General features: G+C 41.1%; 1 protein-coding gene across 1 annotated transcript in view; it reads left to right on the forward strand.

Moving 5' to 3' along the window:
- Positions 1-17,205, forward strand: part of ANKFN1 (ankyrin repeat and fibronectin type III domain containing 1) — a 303,707-nt gene that overhangs the window by 217,506 nt on the left and 68,996 nt on the right. The window contains exons 8-9 of the mRNA XM_055399005.2: positions 1,533-1,623; positions 9,325-9,432. Coding sequence (XP_055254980.2) covers positions 1,533-1,623; positions 9,325-9,432 — 199 coding nt within the window. The remainder of the gene's footprint in view (positions 1-1,532; positions 1,624-9,324; positions 9,433-17,205) is intronic.

A 17,205-nucleotide genomic window follows, 5' to 3' on the forward strand; every position in this document is an offset into this window, starting at 1 on the left:
AATACTATAATCAAACAAAAAAACACTTAATTTTTTTAAAAAAACTGAAGCATATGAGACTTCCCTGGTGGTCCAGTGGTTAAGACTCCAAGCTTCCACCGCAACTGCACAGGGCATAGGTTGGATCCTGACCGGGGAACTAAGATCCCACATGCCAGGGAGCATGGCCAAAAATAAATAAATAAATAGAAGAATAGTTTATTTACAATGTTATTAGTTTCAGGTGTAGAATGTAGTGATCCAATATTTTTATAGATTATACATCATTTAAAGTTATAAAATGCTAACTATATTCCCTGTGTTATACATTACATATTTGCTGTATCTTCTTTATTTTCTACCAAGTGGTGTGTACCTCTGAATTCTCTTCTCCTTTGTCTCCCCTCCCTCCTCTCTCTCCCTAGTGGTAACCGCCGATTGTTCTCTATATCTGGGAGTCTGTTTCCTTTCTGTTATATTCACTAGTTTGTTTTACTTTTTAGACTCTACATATAAATGATATCATACAGTATTTATCTTTTTCTGGTTTATTTCACTAAGCATAACACCCTCTGGGCCCATCCATGTTGCTGCAAATGGCAAAACTTCACTCTTATGGCTGAGTCCATTGTGTGTGTGTGTGTGTGTGTGTGTGTGTGTGTGTGTGTGTGTGAGTGTGTGTGTGTGTGACATCTTCTTTATCCATTCATATGCCGATGGACACAGATTGCTTCCATACCTTGGTTATTGTAAATAACGTTGCTATGAACATTCAGATGAACATATCTTTTGAAATCAGTGTTTTGTTTTCTTTGGATAAATATCTGGATGTGGAATTGCTGGATCATATGGAAGTTCGTTTTTTGTTTTTTTTTTTGAGGAACCTCCATACAGCCACAACTCCTTAATTCTTGATATCTTAAGACATTAAAGATATAAACTATTGTTTTAATGTTTTTTAAAAGGAAGTAACATCAAAGATTTAATTTTTAAAAAATAATTGAGTAAAGAATATTTATTACAGTATATTTATTGTATCGTAAAATGTGGGAACGATCTGTCCACCAATGAGGGATTGGGTAAATAAATAAATGTGTTTAACCAAAGTGAAGTACTGTGCAACCACTGAAAGAATGGATCAGACCTTTAATTATTAATCGGAGAATGTGTTCATTATAACTTGTCAATTTTATAAAGCAAGATGATCAGTTAGAAAAGTGATAGCGTAGGCCACGAGGGAGGAAAAACAGATAAAGGGTGACAAAGTGCAGGTTTTAGTAAACCCTACAGAACTATGACTTAAAAATTGGTGTATAATATTTGAGGGGAGGTCAGGAAAGCAGCTATGATTTTCCAATTTTGGAAAAAAGAAAGCACAAAGAAATTAAGAGGGCATCCCAAACACGTTTATTATCATGTAAAAAACACAGAAGTCAAGAAAAGCTAGAAAGGTCAAGTGTGGGTAATGGGATGAATGAGTTCATCAGACACAGGGTAAAACTGACTGAATGAAACTCCCAGTGCATCATTCTCTCTGTTTCAATACTTTGCAGGGCCAACAGTATTTTGTTCAAGTGTCGGCTTATAACATGAAAGGATGGGGACCTGCTCAGACCACGACGCCAGCATGTGCTTCTCCTTCTAGTAGGTGGTGGCTGTGAATTCTCTCAAGCCTGGCCAGGCTCCAACTCCAGTTCCATCCTCGGGATGCCACTCCCATTCCCTCTCCCCACTGCTTTGGACTAACAAGACCTCCTCAGAGTAGCATCTGGCCACATAATGAATGATTTCTCTGCAGAAAAGTTTCCCTGGGAGGCAACTCAGTGGAATGACAGAAGGGGGAATTTGGAACCAGCAAAAGTGAATTTGATACCCATTATACATTTTATTAGCTGCATGGCCTTAAACTTAAACTCTTACTTAAACTCTCTGAGTCTCAATTCAACATCTGTAGAATGGGTCGGATCATATCCTTCACAGGGCTTTTGTGCGGATGGACTGAAATGTTATACTAGGACTGGCTGGCCCCGAGTACATGCACTCCACTTTAGCTCTCACCTCCCCTCCCTCACCAAAAATCTAGCAAATCTTACTTACATTCCATCAGGAGGAAAGCTTTCTTATTAACAGACACTCTGCTACACTCTGCCACAAACAAAATCTGTAATATTTGTAATGGTGGCGGAAAAACCCAGCAAAGCCCCTTCTAATTAGTTTAAAATTAATAATTTATGTGTGGTATATTTGGTAATTCTCTGCTGCTGCTGCTGCTGCTAAGTCACTTCAGTCGTGTCCGACTCTGTGCGACCCTATAGACGGCAGCCTACCAGGCTCCGCCATCCCTGGGATTCTCCAGGCAAGAACACTGGAGTGGGTTGCCATTTCCTTCTCCAATGTGTGAAAGTGAAAAGTGAAAGTGAAGTCGCTCAGTCTTGTCCGACTAGTAGCAATCCCATGGACTGTAGCCCACCAGGCTCCTCTGTCCATGGGATTTTCTAGGCAAGAGTACTGGAGTGGCTTGCCATTGCCTTAAACTTAATAAGAAGAAATATCTCCAGACATACCACAATATGATAGATTTTTCTGTATAATAAATCTATTGCTCTGAATTATATTTTAATTAAAAAAAATCTTCACTGATGTGATCATTTAAAATGGTATCACATGTTCTTGTGAAAGTGCAAACTGCTCCATCCTTTGTGGAAAAGAATATTTATATTATATCACCTCCTATAAGTACATTCATTTCTTTCTATCCCATAATTACACATCTAAGAACATAACCTAAAGAAACAGATGCAGACATACAATCATAAATAAACATGGGCACTGCAGCAATATACTGATGTTGTGAAATATCATGTGTGATGGGGAGAACAAATATCCAATATCAACTTCGTGGTTAAATAAAACATGATGTATAGAGATCCCCACTATAGAGCAAAATGCAACCATTAAAAATGGTGTTTTTAAAAAACCAACATTGTATAGAAGACATTCTTATAGTGTAAGTTTTATATAAACAAATTTCACAATTTTTTCTCATTTAAACTGTGAGACTGACCACAATTAGGTAGGTGTGTCTGCATATGATTATTCAGATTTAACCGTGGATATTTAGGCTATAAGTTTATGGGCTCTTTGGTTTCCTTTTTATACATTTATGCCTGGTAGGCTGCAATCCGTGGGGTCGCTAAGGGTTGGACACAACTGAGCGACTTCACTTTCACTTTTCACTTTCACACATTGGAGAAGGAAATGACAACCCATTCCAGTGTTCTTGCCTGGAGAATCCCAGGGACGGGGGAGCCTGGTGGGCTGCCGTCTATGGGGTCACACAGAGTCGGACACGACTGAAGCAACTCAGCAGCAGCAGTGATGCTTACCCGGGAGAAACCGTGAAGCAGGCAGTACCCTGTGAGCTCTCACAGTCGGTGCGCCACTTAACCCTAAGAGCAGCTGTTCCCGTCTTGTGGACAAGCATCGCCATTGTCCTCTGCGTCACCATCAGCACCACAGCTGACGATTCTAAAACTGCTTGTGCGCTGGATGTTGACCTAAGAATTTTATACAGATTAAGTCAATCTTCGTAACAAACCCATCGAGGTGATTTTTACCATTTTACTGATGAGGGAACTGTTAAGGCTGATGTACATAACACACACGCATACAGCCCAACAACACAAAATTAGCAAGCAGCGAAGTCAAGTCTAAAGCCTGCGTCCCTTGATCTTAACCACCATGCTCTCCTCCTCCTCCACTAATAAGGAAATTGGGATTGAGAGAAGATGTTGCCTTGCCCAGGATCACAACTTTGGTACATGGCTGAGCCAAGATTAAGTCTGAACTAGTCACGACTCCATGCAGTAACTAGCGCCCTGCTATCAGGCAGACAATCAGACTAAAAGCCAGCCCGATACCAACTACTGCCTGTGGTGGATTATTGCTGTTGTTCAGTCGCTCAGTCATGTCTGACTCTTTATGACCCCATAGACTGCAGCGTGCCAGGCTTCCCTGTCCTTTACTGTCTCCTGGAGTTTGCTCAAACACATGTCCATTGCGTCAAAGATGCCATCCAACCATCTCATCCTTATTGCCCCTTCTCCTCCTGCCTTCAACCTTTCCCAGCAGCAGGGTCTTTTCCAGTGAGTTGACTGTTCACATCAGGTGACCAAATTATTGGAGCTTCAGCTTCAGCATCAGTCCTTCCAATGAATCTTCAGGGTAGATTTTCTTTAGGAGTCACTGGTTTGATCTCCTTGTTGGCCAAGGAACTCTCGAAAGTCTTCTCCTACACCACAGTTAGAAAGCATCAATTCTTCAGCACTCAGCCTTCTATATGGTTCAACTCTCACATCCATGTATGACTATTGAAAAACCATAGCTTTGACTATACAGACCTTTTTCAGCAAAATGATGTCTCTGTTTTTCAATACGCTATCTAGGCTTGTTATAGCAACCGTCTTTTAATTTCATGGCTGCAGTCAATGTCTGCAGTGATTTTGGAGTCCAAGAAAATAAAGTCTGTCACTATTTCCATTTTCCCCCATCTATTTGCAAGAAGAGATTGGACCGGATGCCATGATCTTATTTTTCGAATGTTGAGTTTTAAGCCAGCTTTTTCACTCTCCTCTTACACCTTCATCAAGAAGCTCTTTAGTTCCTCTTCATTTTCTGCCATTGGGTGATTATCGATATTTCTGAGGTTATTGGTATTTCTTCTAGCAATCTTGATTCCAGCTTGTGATTCATCCAGTCCAGCATCTCGCATGATGTACTCCACATATAAGTTAAATAAGCAAGGTGACAATATACAGCCTTGACATACTCCTTCCCCAATTTTGAACCAGTCCAATGTTCCATGTCCGGTTCTAACTGCTGCTCCTTGACCTGCATGCAGGTTTCCCAGGAGGCAGGTGAGATGGTCTGGTGTTCCCAGACCAAATTCTCTTCAAGGATTTTCCACAGTTTTTGTGATCCACGCAAAGGCTTTAGCAGAGTCAGTGAAGCAGGAGTAGATGTTTATTCTGGAACTCTCTTGCTTTTTCTACGATCCAATATATGTTGGCAATTTGATTTCTGGTTCCTCTGACCTTTCTAAACACAGCTTGTACATCTGCAAGTTCTCAGTTCACGTACTGTTGAAGCCTAGCTTGAAGGATTTTGAGCATTACCTTGCTAGCATGTGAAATAAGTGCAACTGTGCAGCAGTCTGAACATTCTTTGACATTGTCCTTCTTTGGGACTGGAATGAAAACTGACCTTTTCCAGTCCTGTGGCCATTGCTGAGTTTTCCAAATTTGCTGGCATATTGAGTGCAGGATTTTCACAGCAGCATCCTTTAGGATTTTAAATAGCTCAGCTGGAATTCCCCATCATCTCCACTAGCTTTGCTCATAGTAATGCTTCCGAAGGCCCACTTCACACTCCAGGGTGTCTGGCTGTAGGTGAGTGACCACACCATCATGGCTATTCGGGTCATTAAGAACTTTTTTGTAGAGTTCTTCTGTGTATTCTTGCCTCCTGTGCATTCAGATAGCTAAACCGGGTCATACAGAGCCTTGGACCACAAATACCAAAGATCTCTAAGATCTGCTGAGTCCCCTAGCATTTGATGATTTAACTATTCCAGTCTTACCTGGGCATCTTTCTTACTGAAGACTTGCCAGAAACACATGTGGGGAATATTGCAAGATTAAGATTAGACACTACTATACTATCTAGTATACTAAGATACTTATGGAAGCAATCTCATTCCAGGGTGGGACAGAGAGAAAGGATGTATATTTTTGAAGATGGAAGGATAGAAGGAATAGAAAAGCAAAAAAAGAAAAAGTAGGCAAAAAGCAGTACAGCTGAAAGGGGGCGGTCAGGGGAAACCCACTCCAAACGCACACCCCACACGAGTTCTGACTTAGAGTGTGCATTTACTCACACACGCCAGATGGGTCCTGGCTCTGTGAACCTCAAATTCTATTCAGATACTCTCCCTCACAGCCCATGTGAAGAGCTCGCTCCAGAATGAAAAGAACAGTTGTCCAGGGCTGGGAAGAGTTACTTATTACTTGGTAATTAACATAGCAAATGGCAACACTTTCTAAAACAGCACATTTGATTAGTAGCGGTATCTGGCAAAGAACTGAAATCGAAACATGTCATTATAGTCGCTGCAGACTTGCCATGTCACTTGGAAAGAACAATATAAAAACACTCTGGTTCTATTTATAAACAGAGTATGACATTGTGATGTAACATATATCAGCATTCAGATATTTACTAGAGGACAATGTATTCTAACATGACAGAGTAATTGGAAATTTTGTAATACGTTCCAGTAAGCTATAAAGCTTTTTAAAATATTTTTACAAAAGGCCTTAATGTGTTTTTATAGACTGATGTTAAACGGCATGGTACGTACCAAGAGAGCAGGACCCAGACAGACTTGTCTGAGTTACGATCAGGAGAGCCCTGATATCGCCAGAGAAAGTAAGCTCTGCGTTGTGTTGCAGTTGGAGTGTTCTCGTTACCAGAACAGTGAGCAGCATTATGTGGCACAATCTGCTCTTTTCCTACCACACTAAGTTTATTCCTGTCAGGTTCCTGATTTCTTAATATATTTTCAATTTTCTTTCTCATCCCTAAAGTCTCCTATTTTATGTAGTCATCAGAACCTTCCAAACATCTATGAGAAAAACTCATTCTTTCCAAAAACCTTGGCATCGTGTCCAGTGCTCACTGAGGCTGCAATTTAACATTAGCAATTTTCTAACGTATCATAAAGTCATCAGTTCAAGTTTGCCTCTGATGTAATAGGGCTCAGCTGAAAAAGCCAGGTCTAATTCATCTCCCCCTGCATTGATGGCAGTATTAACACTCATTAGAATGTATGAGTATGTTCCGAGTCATATAGTAATTCAGCCACCCAGGAGTCTCACGCAAGCAAACAGCTCTGCTCATCTTATCTGAGCACTTCAGATATATTCACCTAAGAGAACAGACACATAACGGCCCCTGCGAATTCATGACAGCATTGTTTATTCTCACTGTGTCCAGATACCAGGGACACTATAGAGAGTCCAAAGGCCACTTGGAATTAGTTTCCTCATACATTTCTAAATTTCCCAGTAAAAGCTCTTTCCTAGCCCATTCTACATGAACACCATCATGTTTCAAGTCACAATGCTTTACCAACATTTAACGAGCATCTCCAATGTGCCCAGAACAGTGCATTACTTACATTATTCCTCTGAAACCACAAATAACCTAAAAGAGAGATTCAAAAGCTCACTTTACAGAGAAGAACCCTGAGGCAAAGAGAAATTAAGTCCTGGTTTCTGCCAGCAAGGAACAGCGTCCACAGAAAGCACCTATGCCAATTCCCTGTCTCCAGAGCTGACCACAACTAAGCCACAGCATACAGACTCCAACCAAACTCTCACCCTCCTTCCCAAAAGAAAACAAAAACAAAAACATCACCACAGTATAAGGAAATGAGCGCTATATGGAGGGTCATGAGACTATGCTACAGTCCTGGCTGCGCCACCAACAAGCTGAATGATTTAGAACTGGAATGGCTCTCTCTGGGCCTTTATTTTCCGAGAGGTGAAGGGAAGATGGGTACGTGGTGGGTAGACAGGAAGGAAGAGGGATTAGAAAATCTCCGAGGCCTTCCTCTTCAAAGGAAATTATCTGCTAAGGTAAGAAATGATGCTTCCATATACACCATTCAGGAAGTTCACCTTCCATCAGTGAGCTCCCTTCTTTTTAAGTTATTATTTACATTAGGCTTGCCATTAACACTGTGCTGAATATCCAATATAATACACCTCTCATTTAATCCTCACAAAAATCCTACCAGATAGATACTATACCCCTTTTTCATACTACAAGTCGCTGTCAGTGTAACTTGTCTTACAGACACCAAACTAGGAATCAGAAGTGTCAGGGCTTAAAACCAGACTTACCTGACTCCATAACCTGAGTCCTTTCTGACTATGCTGAACTCCTTGGCCTAGGATGGACCAACCTGGAAAGCTTTTACCTAACATAACTGTCATGGCGGCCTTCCCTCATAGCTCAGCTGGTAAAGAATCCACCTGCAATGCAGGAGACCCTGGTTAGATACCTGGGTGGGGAAGATCCACTGGAGAAGGGAGAGGCTAACCACTCCAGTATTCTGGCCTGGAGAATTCCACGGACTGTATAGTCCATGGGGTCACAAAGAGTCAGACACGGCTGAGCCACTCTTGCTTCGCTTTCAACTGTCATGGCATCAGCTTAACTAGAGGCTGAACAAGAGAGACTCGCTATTTTAAAATAACTCGAGGTGGAGGGAATTTGAAACTTGTTCAATTAGAACTTAAGCCTCAGATATATTCATGAACTAACTGGCTTTTCTTGAAAAGAATGTCTACCAATGTTAGAGAAAACATTTAAACTAAGAAGCACTTTAAGTTGTTGCTTTTGAAAGATCCAGAAAGTAAAAGCCAGGGGAAAAGAGATTAGAGGAGGAAAGGGATGGACTTTGAAATGACTGACCTGCTGGGAACAAAACGAAAAAAAACTAGAGTTAGAGACAGAAGAATTATAATCTTGACATTAGTCCCATATGGATTATTACTTTTGATATCATCATAGCCAAATGGAATGAAAATAGAAGGGGGAGAAAAATCTCAGTGGGTATTGCAATTTAAATTTGCCATGTAAGCTAATACTGTATATTTAGAGATTGAGCAGACAGGGTGGTTGGTGGCTCAGAGTATGTGCAGGAGTTGCTGTGCCAGCTAACCAAAGCAGACATTCATTAGAGCTAAAATGTAGATTTCCATTTCTTGGCGTCTGACATGGGCTCTTTCCTTGGAAAGAAATGTCAATTTGGCCAAAAGTGTGAAACCTACAATACAAGCACTGGGACTGTGGATTTCACCTAGTCTGCACCCTCCCACCCCTTTCTTTCCGTCTGTGGAAATGCAGTCGCGACCTGGGGTGCTGAACGGAGAGGTGACGGGGAACTGATTAGGACACGGATGCTGAAAAGGAGGGTAAGGAGCTGTGGGAGGGGACACTGGACTCCCAAATCCTCTATTTTCTTTTGGCTTTCAATTACCATTTTCTCTTTCCTTAAAACAGCCCAACACAAGACACCAACCACAATTACTGTTTTGTACAGGGTCCGAACAATGGCAGCTTCCAAACCCTTGGCAGTTCCTGCTCCTTGTGCGAGTGCTGGGTGCTCATCCACAGAGTCTGTGGGCAGTATAAGTAAAACTCAGCTCCCGGGGCAAGGCAGGGAAGAGGCCTCTCCTACTTGAAAATTTCACTCTGTTTGTTTCTTTTGTTCAACAGACTGGAAAGACTATGACGACAGAGCGCCCAGACACAAGGGACAGAGTGAAGTTTTGGAAGGTCTGCTGCAGCAGGTCCGAGCCCTTCATCAGCGCTATAGTTGCCGGGGTAAGGATAAAAGTCTCCTCCGGGCCCTCGACTGAGGTCTCGGTGGCGCCGGTAATTTTAGCAGCTTCCTAACTGGGTCATACCTTCTCATTCATCAAGGAGGGAGAGAGATATTAATATTTGTACATCTGGAATCACTTTACAGCACTATCTTGCTTTAACCCTTGAGAAGAGACTCTCCCTTCCTTCCCTTCCTCTTTCTTGCACGCCCTCACTCCACAGGAACAGTTTGCAAACAAGCACAGGAAAAAGAGCAACCGCCACTAGTTTTATTTAAACCGCACCCCACAGAACCTCTCAGTGTGCTGGGCCTTTGGGATGTTCACCCTCAGACTCTTCACCTGCAACGAAAATTCTCTGAGCATTCCTGTGGAAGCTCAACCAACTGTATCAGCAAACTTCTGTGTATATTTATCATAAAGTTGACACGCAATTTCACATTCAATATCTCTTTTCATCCTCATTTTGGAAATTATCACTGAGGCTAAGTGACTTGACCAAGGTCAAAATGCAACAGAACAAGGTCAAGGAAGAGAATCAAGACACCAACCTGGGTTTTCTGTCTCCAGGCCAGTCTTCTTGTTACTCCTCAGTTTTGTCTCCCACTCTCACATCAGGACTGGGCACTGGCTTTTAATCTCGCCCTGAATTTTAATCTTTCCCTGTACTACTGCCCATGAGAAAGTGGAGCACACCTTCTCGAGACGTAGCTAACTCTACCCAGAAAATCTCTGAGAAGCTTTAAAAAGATTATTTTCTACTTGGGCTGTTCAAGTGGGACAAGGTCAGGTTTCTGATCTGTGTAATGATTTGTGGAGCAGGCGCTTAGTTTTATTTGGAGAATTAAAAGTTCCATAAGGTTTTCATTTTCCATGCTCCTTCACCCATCAGATCTCTAACTGCATTGTACTCTCTAGAGTAGGGCACTGCTGAACCAGCTATGTTAGAAATCTATGGTTGAAACTACGAAATGCTAAACGGGTTTTGACTGGGTATAAGGAAATCATATTAAGCACTAGCAAAAGTTGTTCCCAATTGCTATATAGCTATGACAACAGAGCTGTTAAGAAATGCCAGCTATAGCTAGAAATGAGGGCAAGCGTTTGCAAAAAAATCATGTTCTAATGAGTGGTTGGTTCATTAGGAGATGTGAATATGCATGGAGGAAGCTTGAGAAGGAAACCCAAGTGGAATTTCATTCTTGGATCTCTAGGAAAACTTTAGCCAGACAAGAGCTTTCAACATTCCACACTGGCCAAAATGCCCTCAGTTCTCAGTTATCCAGGGCCCATTTAACCAAGCCAGGCGTTACGTAGGCTCCTTTCTCTTCTTCTGCCTGTCCATCATTTCCCTGTCCTTTGGCTCCTGCATGGCATGCAAAAATGGTAAAGCAATTGGATAGATTTTTCTTTGCAATTCATAAGCCATTTTGTGTTTTCTGATAAAGATCAGAGGGGGGCAGTTAAAACTACTCATGGAATGAGGGATTGTTTTTCATACTATCTGAGGATTTAGATGCTCTCTCCAATACTACTGGGTTACAGGCCAATAATCAGAAAATGATTGTCTTGACAGTCCAGTTATTTCTACAGTTGCCATTCAACTTTTATCATGTACCTTTTTTTCCCCCACAGGGATATAAATATACACATAGCATCAAGCAAGATTTAAGTAGGGCATTAAGTAGAATTCCCAAAACAGAAGAGTATTTTTATATTGAAATGAACACTGGATATTTAAACAGTACCTAAAGTGTGTTCCCAAGAAGAGTGGTTGCATAATTTGCTCAGCTGAAAGAGGGTCTCTGGTCAAGTAAATGTGGGAATTGTTACATTATATATCCCCTTATTGGAAATGTAAAACAGACATTAAATGTTAAAGACTCTGATAAAAAGATATTTTGAATTTGGCTAAGCAAGTGTTTTCCAAACTTATTTGGCCATTGTAAAACATTTTTCACAGAATTAGTGTTCCAAGGCACAAACTTTGAGGAACATTGACCTGCCATACTCCAGGATAAAACAAATGATCTTCCAACATGATACAACATAAATCTTTCTAAGTCTAAAAGGATAAATGAAGGATAATTAGGTATGGCATACAGAAAACTATAAAACTTTTGTTTAAAATACTCAAGTACATTGATACTATGTGGTTTACAACTTTCGTAATTAGAAAAAAACAATTATTTAAAATTCCATTTTTACCACTTACTGCATATACTTACGGAGAAGGCAATGGCACCCCACTCCAGTACTCTTGCCTAGAAAATCCCATGGATGGAGGAGCCTCGTAGGCTGCAGTCCGTGGGGTCGCTATGGGTCGGACACGACTGAGCGACTTCACTTTCACTTTTCACTTTCACACCTTGGAGAAGGAAATGGCAACCCACTCCAGTGTTCTTGCCTGAAGAATCCCAGGGACGGGGGAGCCTGGTGGGCTTCCGTCTATGGGGTCACACAGAGTCAGACACGACTGAAGTGACTTAGCAGCAGCACATACTTAAGCATTTGAGCTCTCTGAGCCATAATTTACCTATCAAAAAAGTCAGCATAATAACATCTATCTTTCAGGATTGTTATAAGAGTTAGATTAGATAATAGATTAAACTCATCTGACATAGTGTAGGCACTTGGCAAACTCTAGCTTATTCTTTTTCCATTGTTCTTCCAATTGAAGAATGGAGCACTCTCCATCCTCAGCACTTTATATGTCCTAGAATTAAAGTGGAATCACTGACTCCATTGTAATGAGCCTGTAGTACTCAATAAACACACAGCATATTCTAAATGCAGAACTAATAACAAAACATTCCTTCTCCTATCAAAGCCCTACACAGAAGATACCAAAACCCACATTAGTTTCTTTATTTTTGGCTAAAGAACTGGCCACAGCTAATTCGCATCCTTAGAGATGGAAATTCAGTGGAGGTCTTGCATGGCCTTTATTGTTCACAAGGTTAATGCCCTGACATAAAGAAGTCAACTGTGTTCACTAAAGCAGTCCCCTACAGGAGTGAATTTCAATTATTTTCCAATTTTTCAACTGGCAAACATTAACTGAAACATTGTCTACTACGTGTTAGGTGCTAGATGTACTGGTATGAATAAAATAAACTCTCTATACTCTAAGCATTTATAAGCTAAAGACCAGCTGCATTCAGAGTCCAGAAAATTAACCATTGCTCCAGAATTCTGAACTAAGCAAAAACAGAATAGAAGCCACAGTGTTCTTGGGAGAGAAGGGAGCTTAGATCTTATATCAGTCTGGTAGCTCAGACAGTGAAAAAACAAAAAAAGTCTGCCTGCAATGCAGAAGACCTGGGTTTGATCCCTGGGTCAGGAAGATCCCCTGGAGAAGGGAATGGCTACCCACTCCAGCATTCTTGCCTGGAGAATTTCATAGACAGAGGAGCCTGGTGGGCTACAGTTCCTGGGATCGCAAAGGGTTGGACACAACTGGGTGACTAACACTGTCACTTTCATCAGTCAAGATGGGCTATGTCATGCTGCGGTATCCAAATGAACTGCAAAATATTTATTTCTCCCATGTGCTACTACTATATGTCACCAGTCAGCTGAGGGCTGGCGATCCATCAGTCTCGTCATGATACTCTTTCTAGAAATATTTGTCAGAACCCATGAGGGGAAAAAAGACACTTGAAGGTCTCATATGGACAAGACTAACATTCACACTCAGAATCCATTGGCAAAACTGGTCACTTGGCCCCAGCCCAACCACAAGAGCTCCAAGAAGTGTAATTCTACTGTTTGCCCAAACTGGAGGAGACCTGGAATATTTGACATTTTCATGGGCTCCTTCCCCAACTAGTAGCAGCATTTCTCATTTTCTTTTTTTTAGCCTAATTTTTTTTTAGTTTAGTCTTCATTTTTAATTAAGTTATATATGAGTGTACTCTGAAGCCAGATTATGTGGGTTCAAACACAGGCTGAACATTTACAAAACTGTGTGATCTTAAGTAAATTCCCACCTTCTCTATACCTCACTTTGCTCACTTGTAAAATGCAAACAAGAATTATGTAAACCTGTCAGCTATTTGAGAACTGAATGACTTAAAATAAGTAAAGCATTAAGAAAAGCTTTATTATTAAAGAAAAAGCAATTTCTCCCATCATCTGTTTTTTATTTCCTAAAGGCTCAATTATTTTGATTTTTTTTTCTCTATCTCTAAATAACAGGGTTATATTGCTAATTCCTGATTTTTAAAAAATATAGTTACTATTTCACTAAGGAAAATGATTATTTCTTTTTTATCCCTCCACTCTCTTACAGGCACATATAATTCCTACCCCTTTATCCTCCTTACCCCCCAGAGAAGAGAATGGCAATGCACTCCAGTATTCTTGCCTGGAGAATCCCATGGACAAAGGAGCCTGGTGGGCTATAGTCCGTGGGGTTACAAAGATTTGACATGACTGACTGACTAAGCATGCATGCATCCTCCTAATACTGTAATTTTAATAAGATCAACATTTATTGCTAATGTTATAATGATCATATAAATTTTATGATCATTTTCCTTTCCTAGATAAACTTTTATTTCCCCTGTAGATAATACTCAACTTCTACTACGTGTTTTTTATCTTTCCATGTTATAATTAATTAATCCCCAAGCTACTCTCCAGATCCATCAGTTTTCTCTCAGTACAATCATATACATAAGTATTATTTCAAGTGCATCTTCTTAAAGAAACCTCTCAGAGAGTCCTCTAACCTGCTTCAATATAGACTGGTTACTGGATGCCTCCGTGTCTGTTATTGAGGATTCTTCTTGCCACTCTCCAACATTAGAGTTCTCTGTTTACCATCTCTTCCTTTTTCGGGGGTTTGTCTGTCATTGGTGGAGCCTTTCCTCTAGTAGCTTCCTCTTAGGATCCTTGGGAGCTAATTTTTTGATACATTAAGTGTCTGGAGATACATTTATTTTCAGTTCAGTTCAGTCGCTCAGTCATGTCCGACTCTCCGCGACCCCATGAATCACAGCACGCCAGGCCTCCCTATCCATCACCAACTCCCGGAGGTCACTCAAACTCATGTCCACAGAGTCGATGATGCCATCCAGCCATCTCATGCTCCGTCGTCCCCTTCTCCTCCCGCCCCCAACCTTTCCCAGCATCAGAGTCTTTTCCAGTGAGTCAACTCGTCGCATGAGGTGGCCAAAGTATTGCAGTTTCAGCTTTAGCATCAGTCCTTCCAATGAACACCCAAGATCAATCTCCCTTAGAATGGACTGGTTGGATCTCCTTGCGGTACAAGGGACTCTCAAGAGTCTTCTCCAACACCACAGTTCAAAAGCATCAATTCTTCGGCGATCAGCTTTCTTCACAGTCCAACTCTCACATCCATACATGACCACAGGAAAAACCATAGCCTTGACTAGACAGACCTTGGTTGGCAAAGTAATGTCTCTGCTTTTTAATATACTATCAAGGTTGGTCATAACTTTCCTTCCAAGGAGTAAGTGTCTTTTAATTTCATGGCTGCAATCAGCATCCGCAGTGATTTTGGAGCCCAAAAAAATAAAGTCTGACACTGTTTCCACTGTTTTTCCATCTATTTCACTTGAAGTGATGGGACTAGATGCCATGATCTTTGTTTTCTGAATGTTGAGCTTCAAGCAAACCTTTTCACTCTCCTCTTTCACTTTCATCAAGAGGCTTTTGAGTTCCTCTTCACTTTCTGCCATAAGGGTAGTGTCATCTGCATATCTGAGGTTAGTGATATTTCTCCCAGAAATCTTGATTCCAGCTTGTGCTTCTTCCAGCCCAGAGTTCCTCATGATGTACTCTGCATATAAGTTAAATAAGCAAGGTGACAATATACAGCCTCGACTTACTCCTTTTCCTATTTGGAACCAGTCTGTTGTTCCATGTACAGTTCTGACTGTTGCTTCCTGACCTGCAGACAGGTTTCTCAAGAGGCAGGTCAGGTGGTCTGGTATTCCCATGTCTTTCAGAATGTTCCACAGTTTATTGTGATCCACACAGTCAAAGGCTTTGGCATAGTCAATGAAGCAGAAATAGATGTTTTTCTGGAACTCTCTTGCTTTCTCCATGATCCAGCGGATGTTGGCAATTTGATCTCTGGTGCCTCTGCCTTTTCTAAAACCTGCTTGAACATCTGGGAGTCCACGGTTCACATATTGCTGAAGCCTGGCTTGGAGAATTTTGAGCATGACTTTACTAGCGTGTGAGATGAGTGCAATTGTGTGGTAGTTTGAGCATTCTTTGACATTGCCTTTCTTTGGGATTGGAATGAAGACTGATCTTTTCCAGTCCTGTGGCCACTGCTGAGTTTTCCAAATTTGCTGGCATATTGAGTGCAGCACTTAGTATTTATTTAAGGATGGAGAAGGAAATGGCAGCCCACTCCAGTGTTCTTGCCTAGAGAATCCCAGGGACGGGGAGCCTGGTGGGCTGCCGTCTATGGGGTCGCACAGAGTCGGACACGACTGAAGCGACTTAGCAGCAGCAGCAGCAGAATCATCAACTGAAATAATTTTCCTTCACATTCATCGTTTTCAAGCCTTTAGCGCTAAAAAGTCTGACACCATTCTGATTCCAGAAGTTTTACATGAAAGCTGCTTTTTCCTGCCCTGGAAGTTTTTAAGCTTTCTTTATAATTTCACTATTTTAAAATTTCACTGCTGTGTCCCACTGAGTGGTTCTTTTCTTGTCTACTGTGCTGCACATTTGGCAAGTCCTTTCTATATGGAAACTTACAGCTTTCAATTATGGGATATTTTCTTAAATTATTTCTTGAATTATTTCTTCCCATCATTTTCTTCTGCTCTCTCCTATGAGAACCTTAATTCAGATACTGAACCTCATAAACCAGCCCCATTTGTTTTTGTTTTTTTTCCTCTCCTACATTTTCATGTTCCTTTGCCCCACTTTCTTTCAGATTCTTCCAATTTTATTTTTTACTTGGCTTTCCAGGCTTCAGTAACATAGTTTTAGTTTCTGATGCTCTCTGATGATCTCTGAATCTTTCTCATACAGATGCTTATCTCTTTTACAAGGATTCAAAGTCTTTGCTTGTCTCTCAGGCTATTAATGATTGGCTTTTTTGCATTTTATGTTTTCTTTTTTCAACATAGATTCCTCTCTGTGCTGCTCTTCTGCTTGCTTTTGGCCCATGCTTTTTCTGTTACCTGCTTTCCAAACTGCCCAGTGATGCTCATGTATGTGCTCAGATTTAAGAGAGGAGAACTCAATAGCTGTTGAGAAGCTTTGAACACAAGGATCAGGCTCTTAAACAGACCACTGTAGGGTAATCTGGCATAGCCTTATCTTTAGGAAAGTAATAAAGCCAATGTCAGAATCTTTAGCTGTATTCTTATGCTAATCAGAGTCTCCACAGACAGTATTTCCAGTGCTCTGCCTGGAGGATAGAAGTCTGAGTACCAGTGTTCCCAGAGTCCAGTGGGGAAATATGCTGTAAGGAAGCTTTCATTTAATCCACTTGTTTTGAGTGCATATCACTCCCTCCTTCCATTTATAACCATACAGCATGTCTTTCATGCCAAAGATCTCTGTTTTTATTCTTTCCTGAAATTAAGCTACTGTCTTTCATCTAGAATGGGGAAGGGATAAGGAAGGCTATCTAGACCTCTAACTACTTTTTAAAGAGATTTCAACAAACCCTCCTCATTTTAGCTCCACATTCATCATTCGCTTCCAGCAGTGTATGATGCCCATGGGGTGAGTCATGTTACTTTCCAACTTTTTCCACTGTTGGCTGAGGATTCAT

The sequence above is a fragment of the Moschus berezovskii genome, chromosome 20 (assembly GCF_049115385.1).
Source record: "Moschus berezovskii isolate FMDL1 chromosome 20, NW_MosBer_1.0, whole genome shotgun sequence".
In the NCBI taxonomy this organism is placed as follows: domain Eukaryota; kingdom Metazoa; phylum Chordata; class Mammalia; order Artiodactyla; family Moschidae; genus Moschus; species Moschus berezovskii.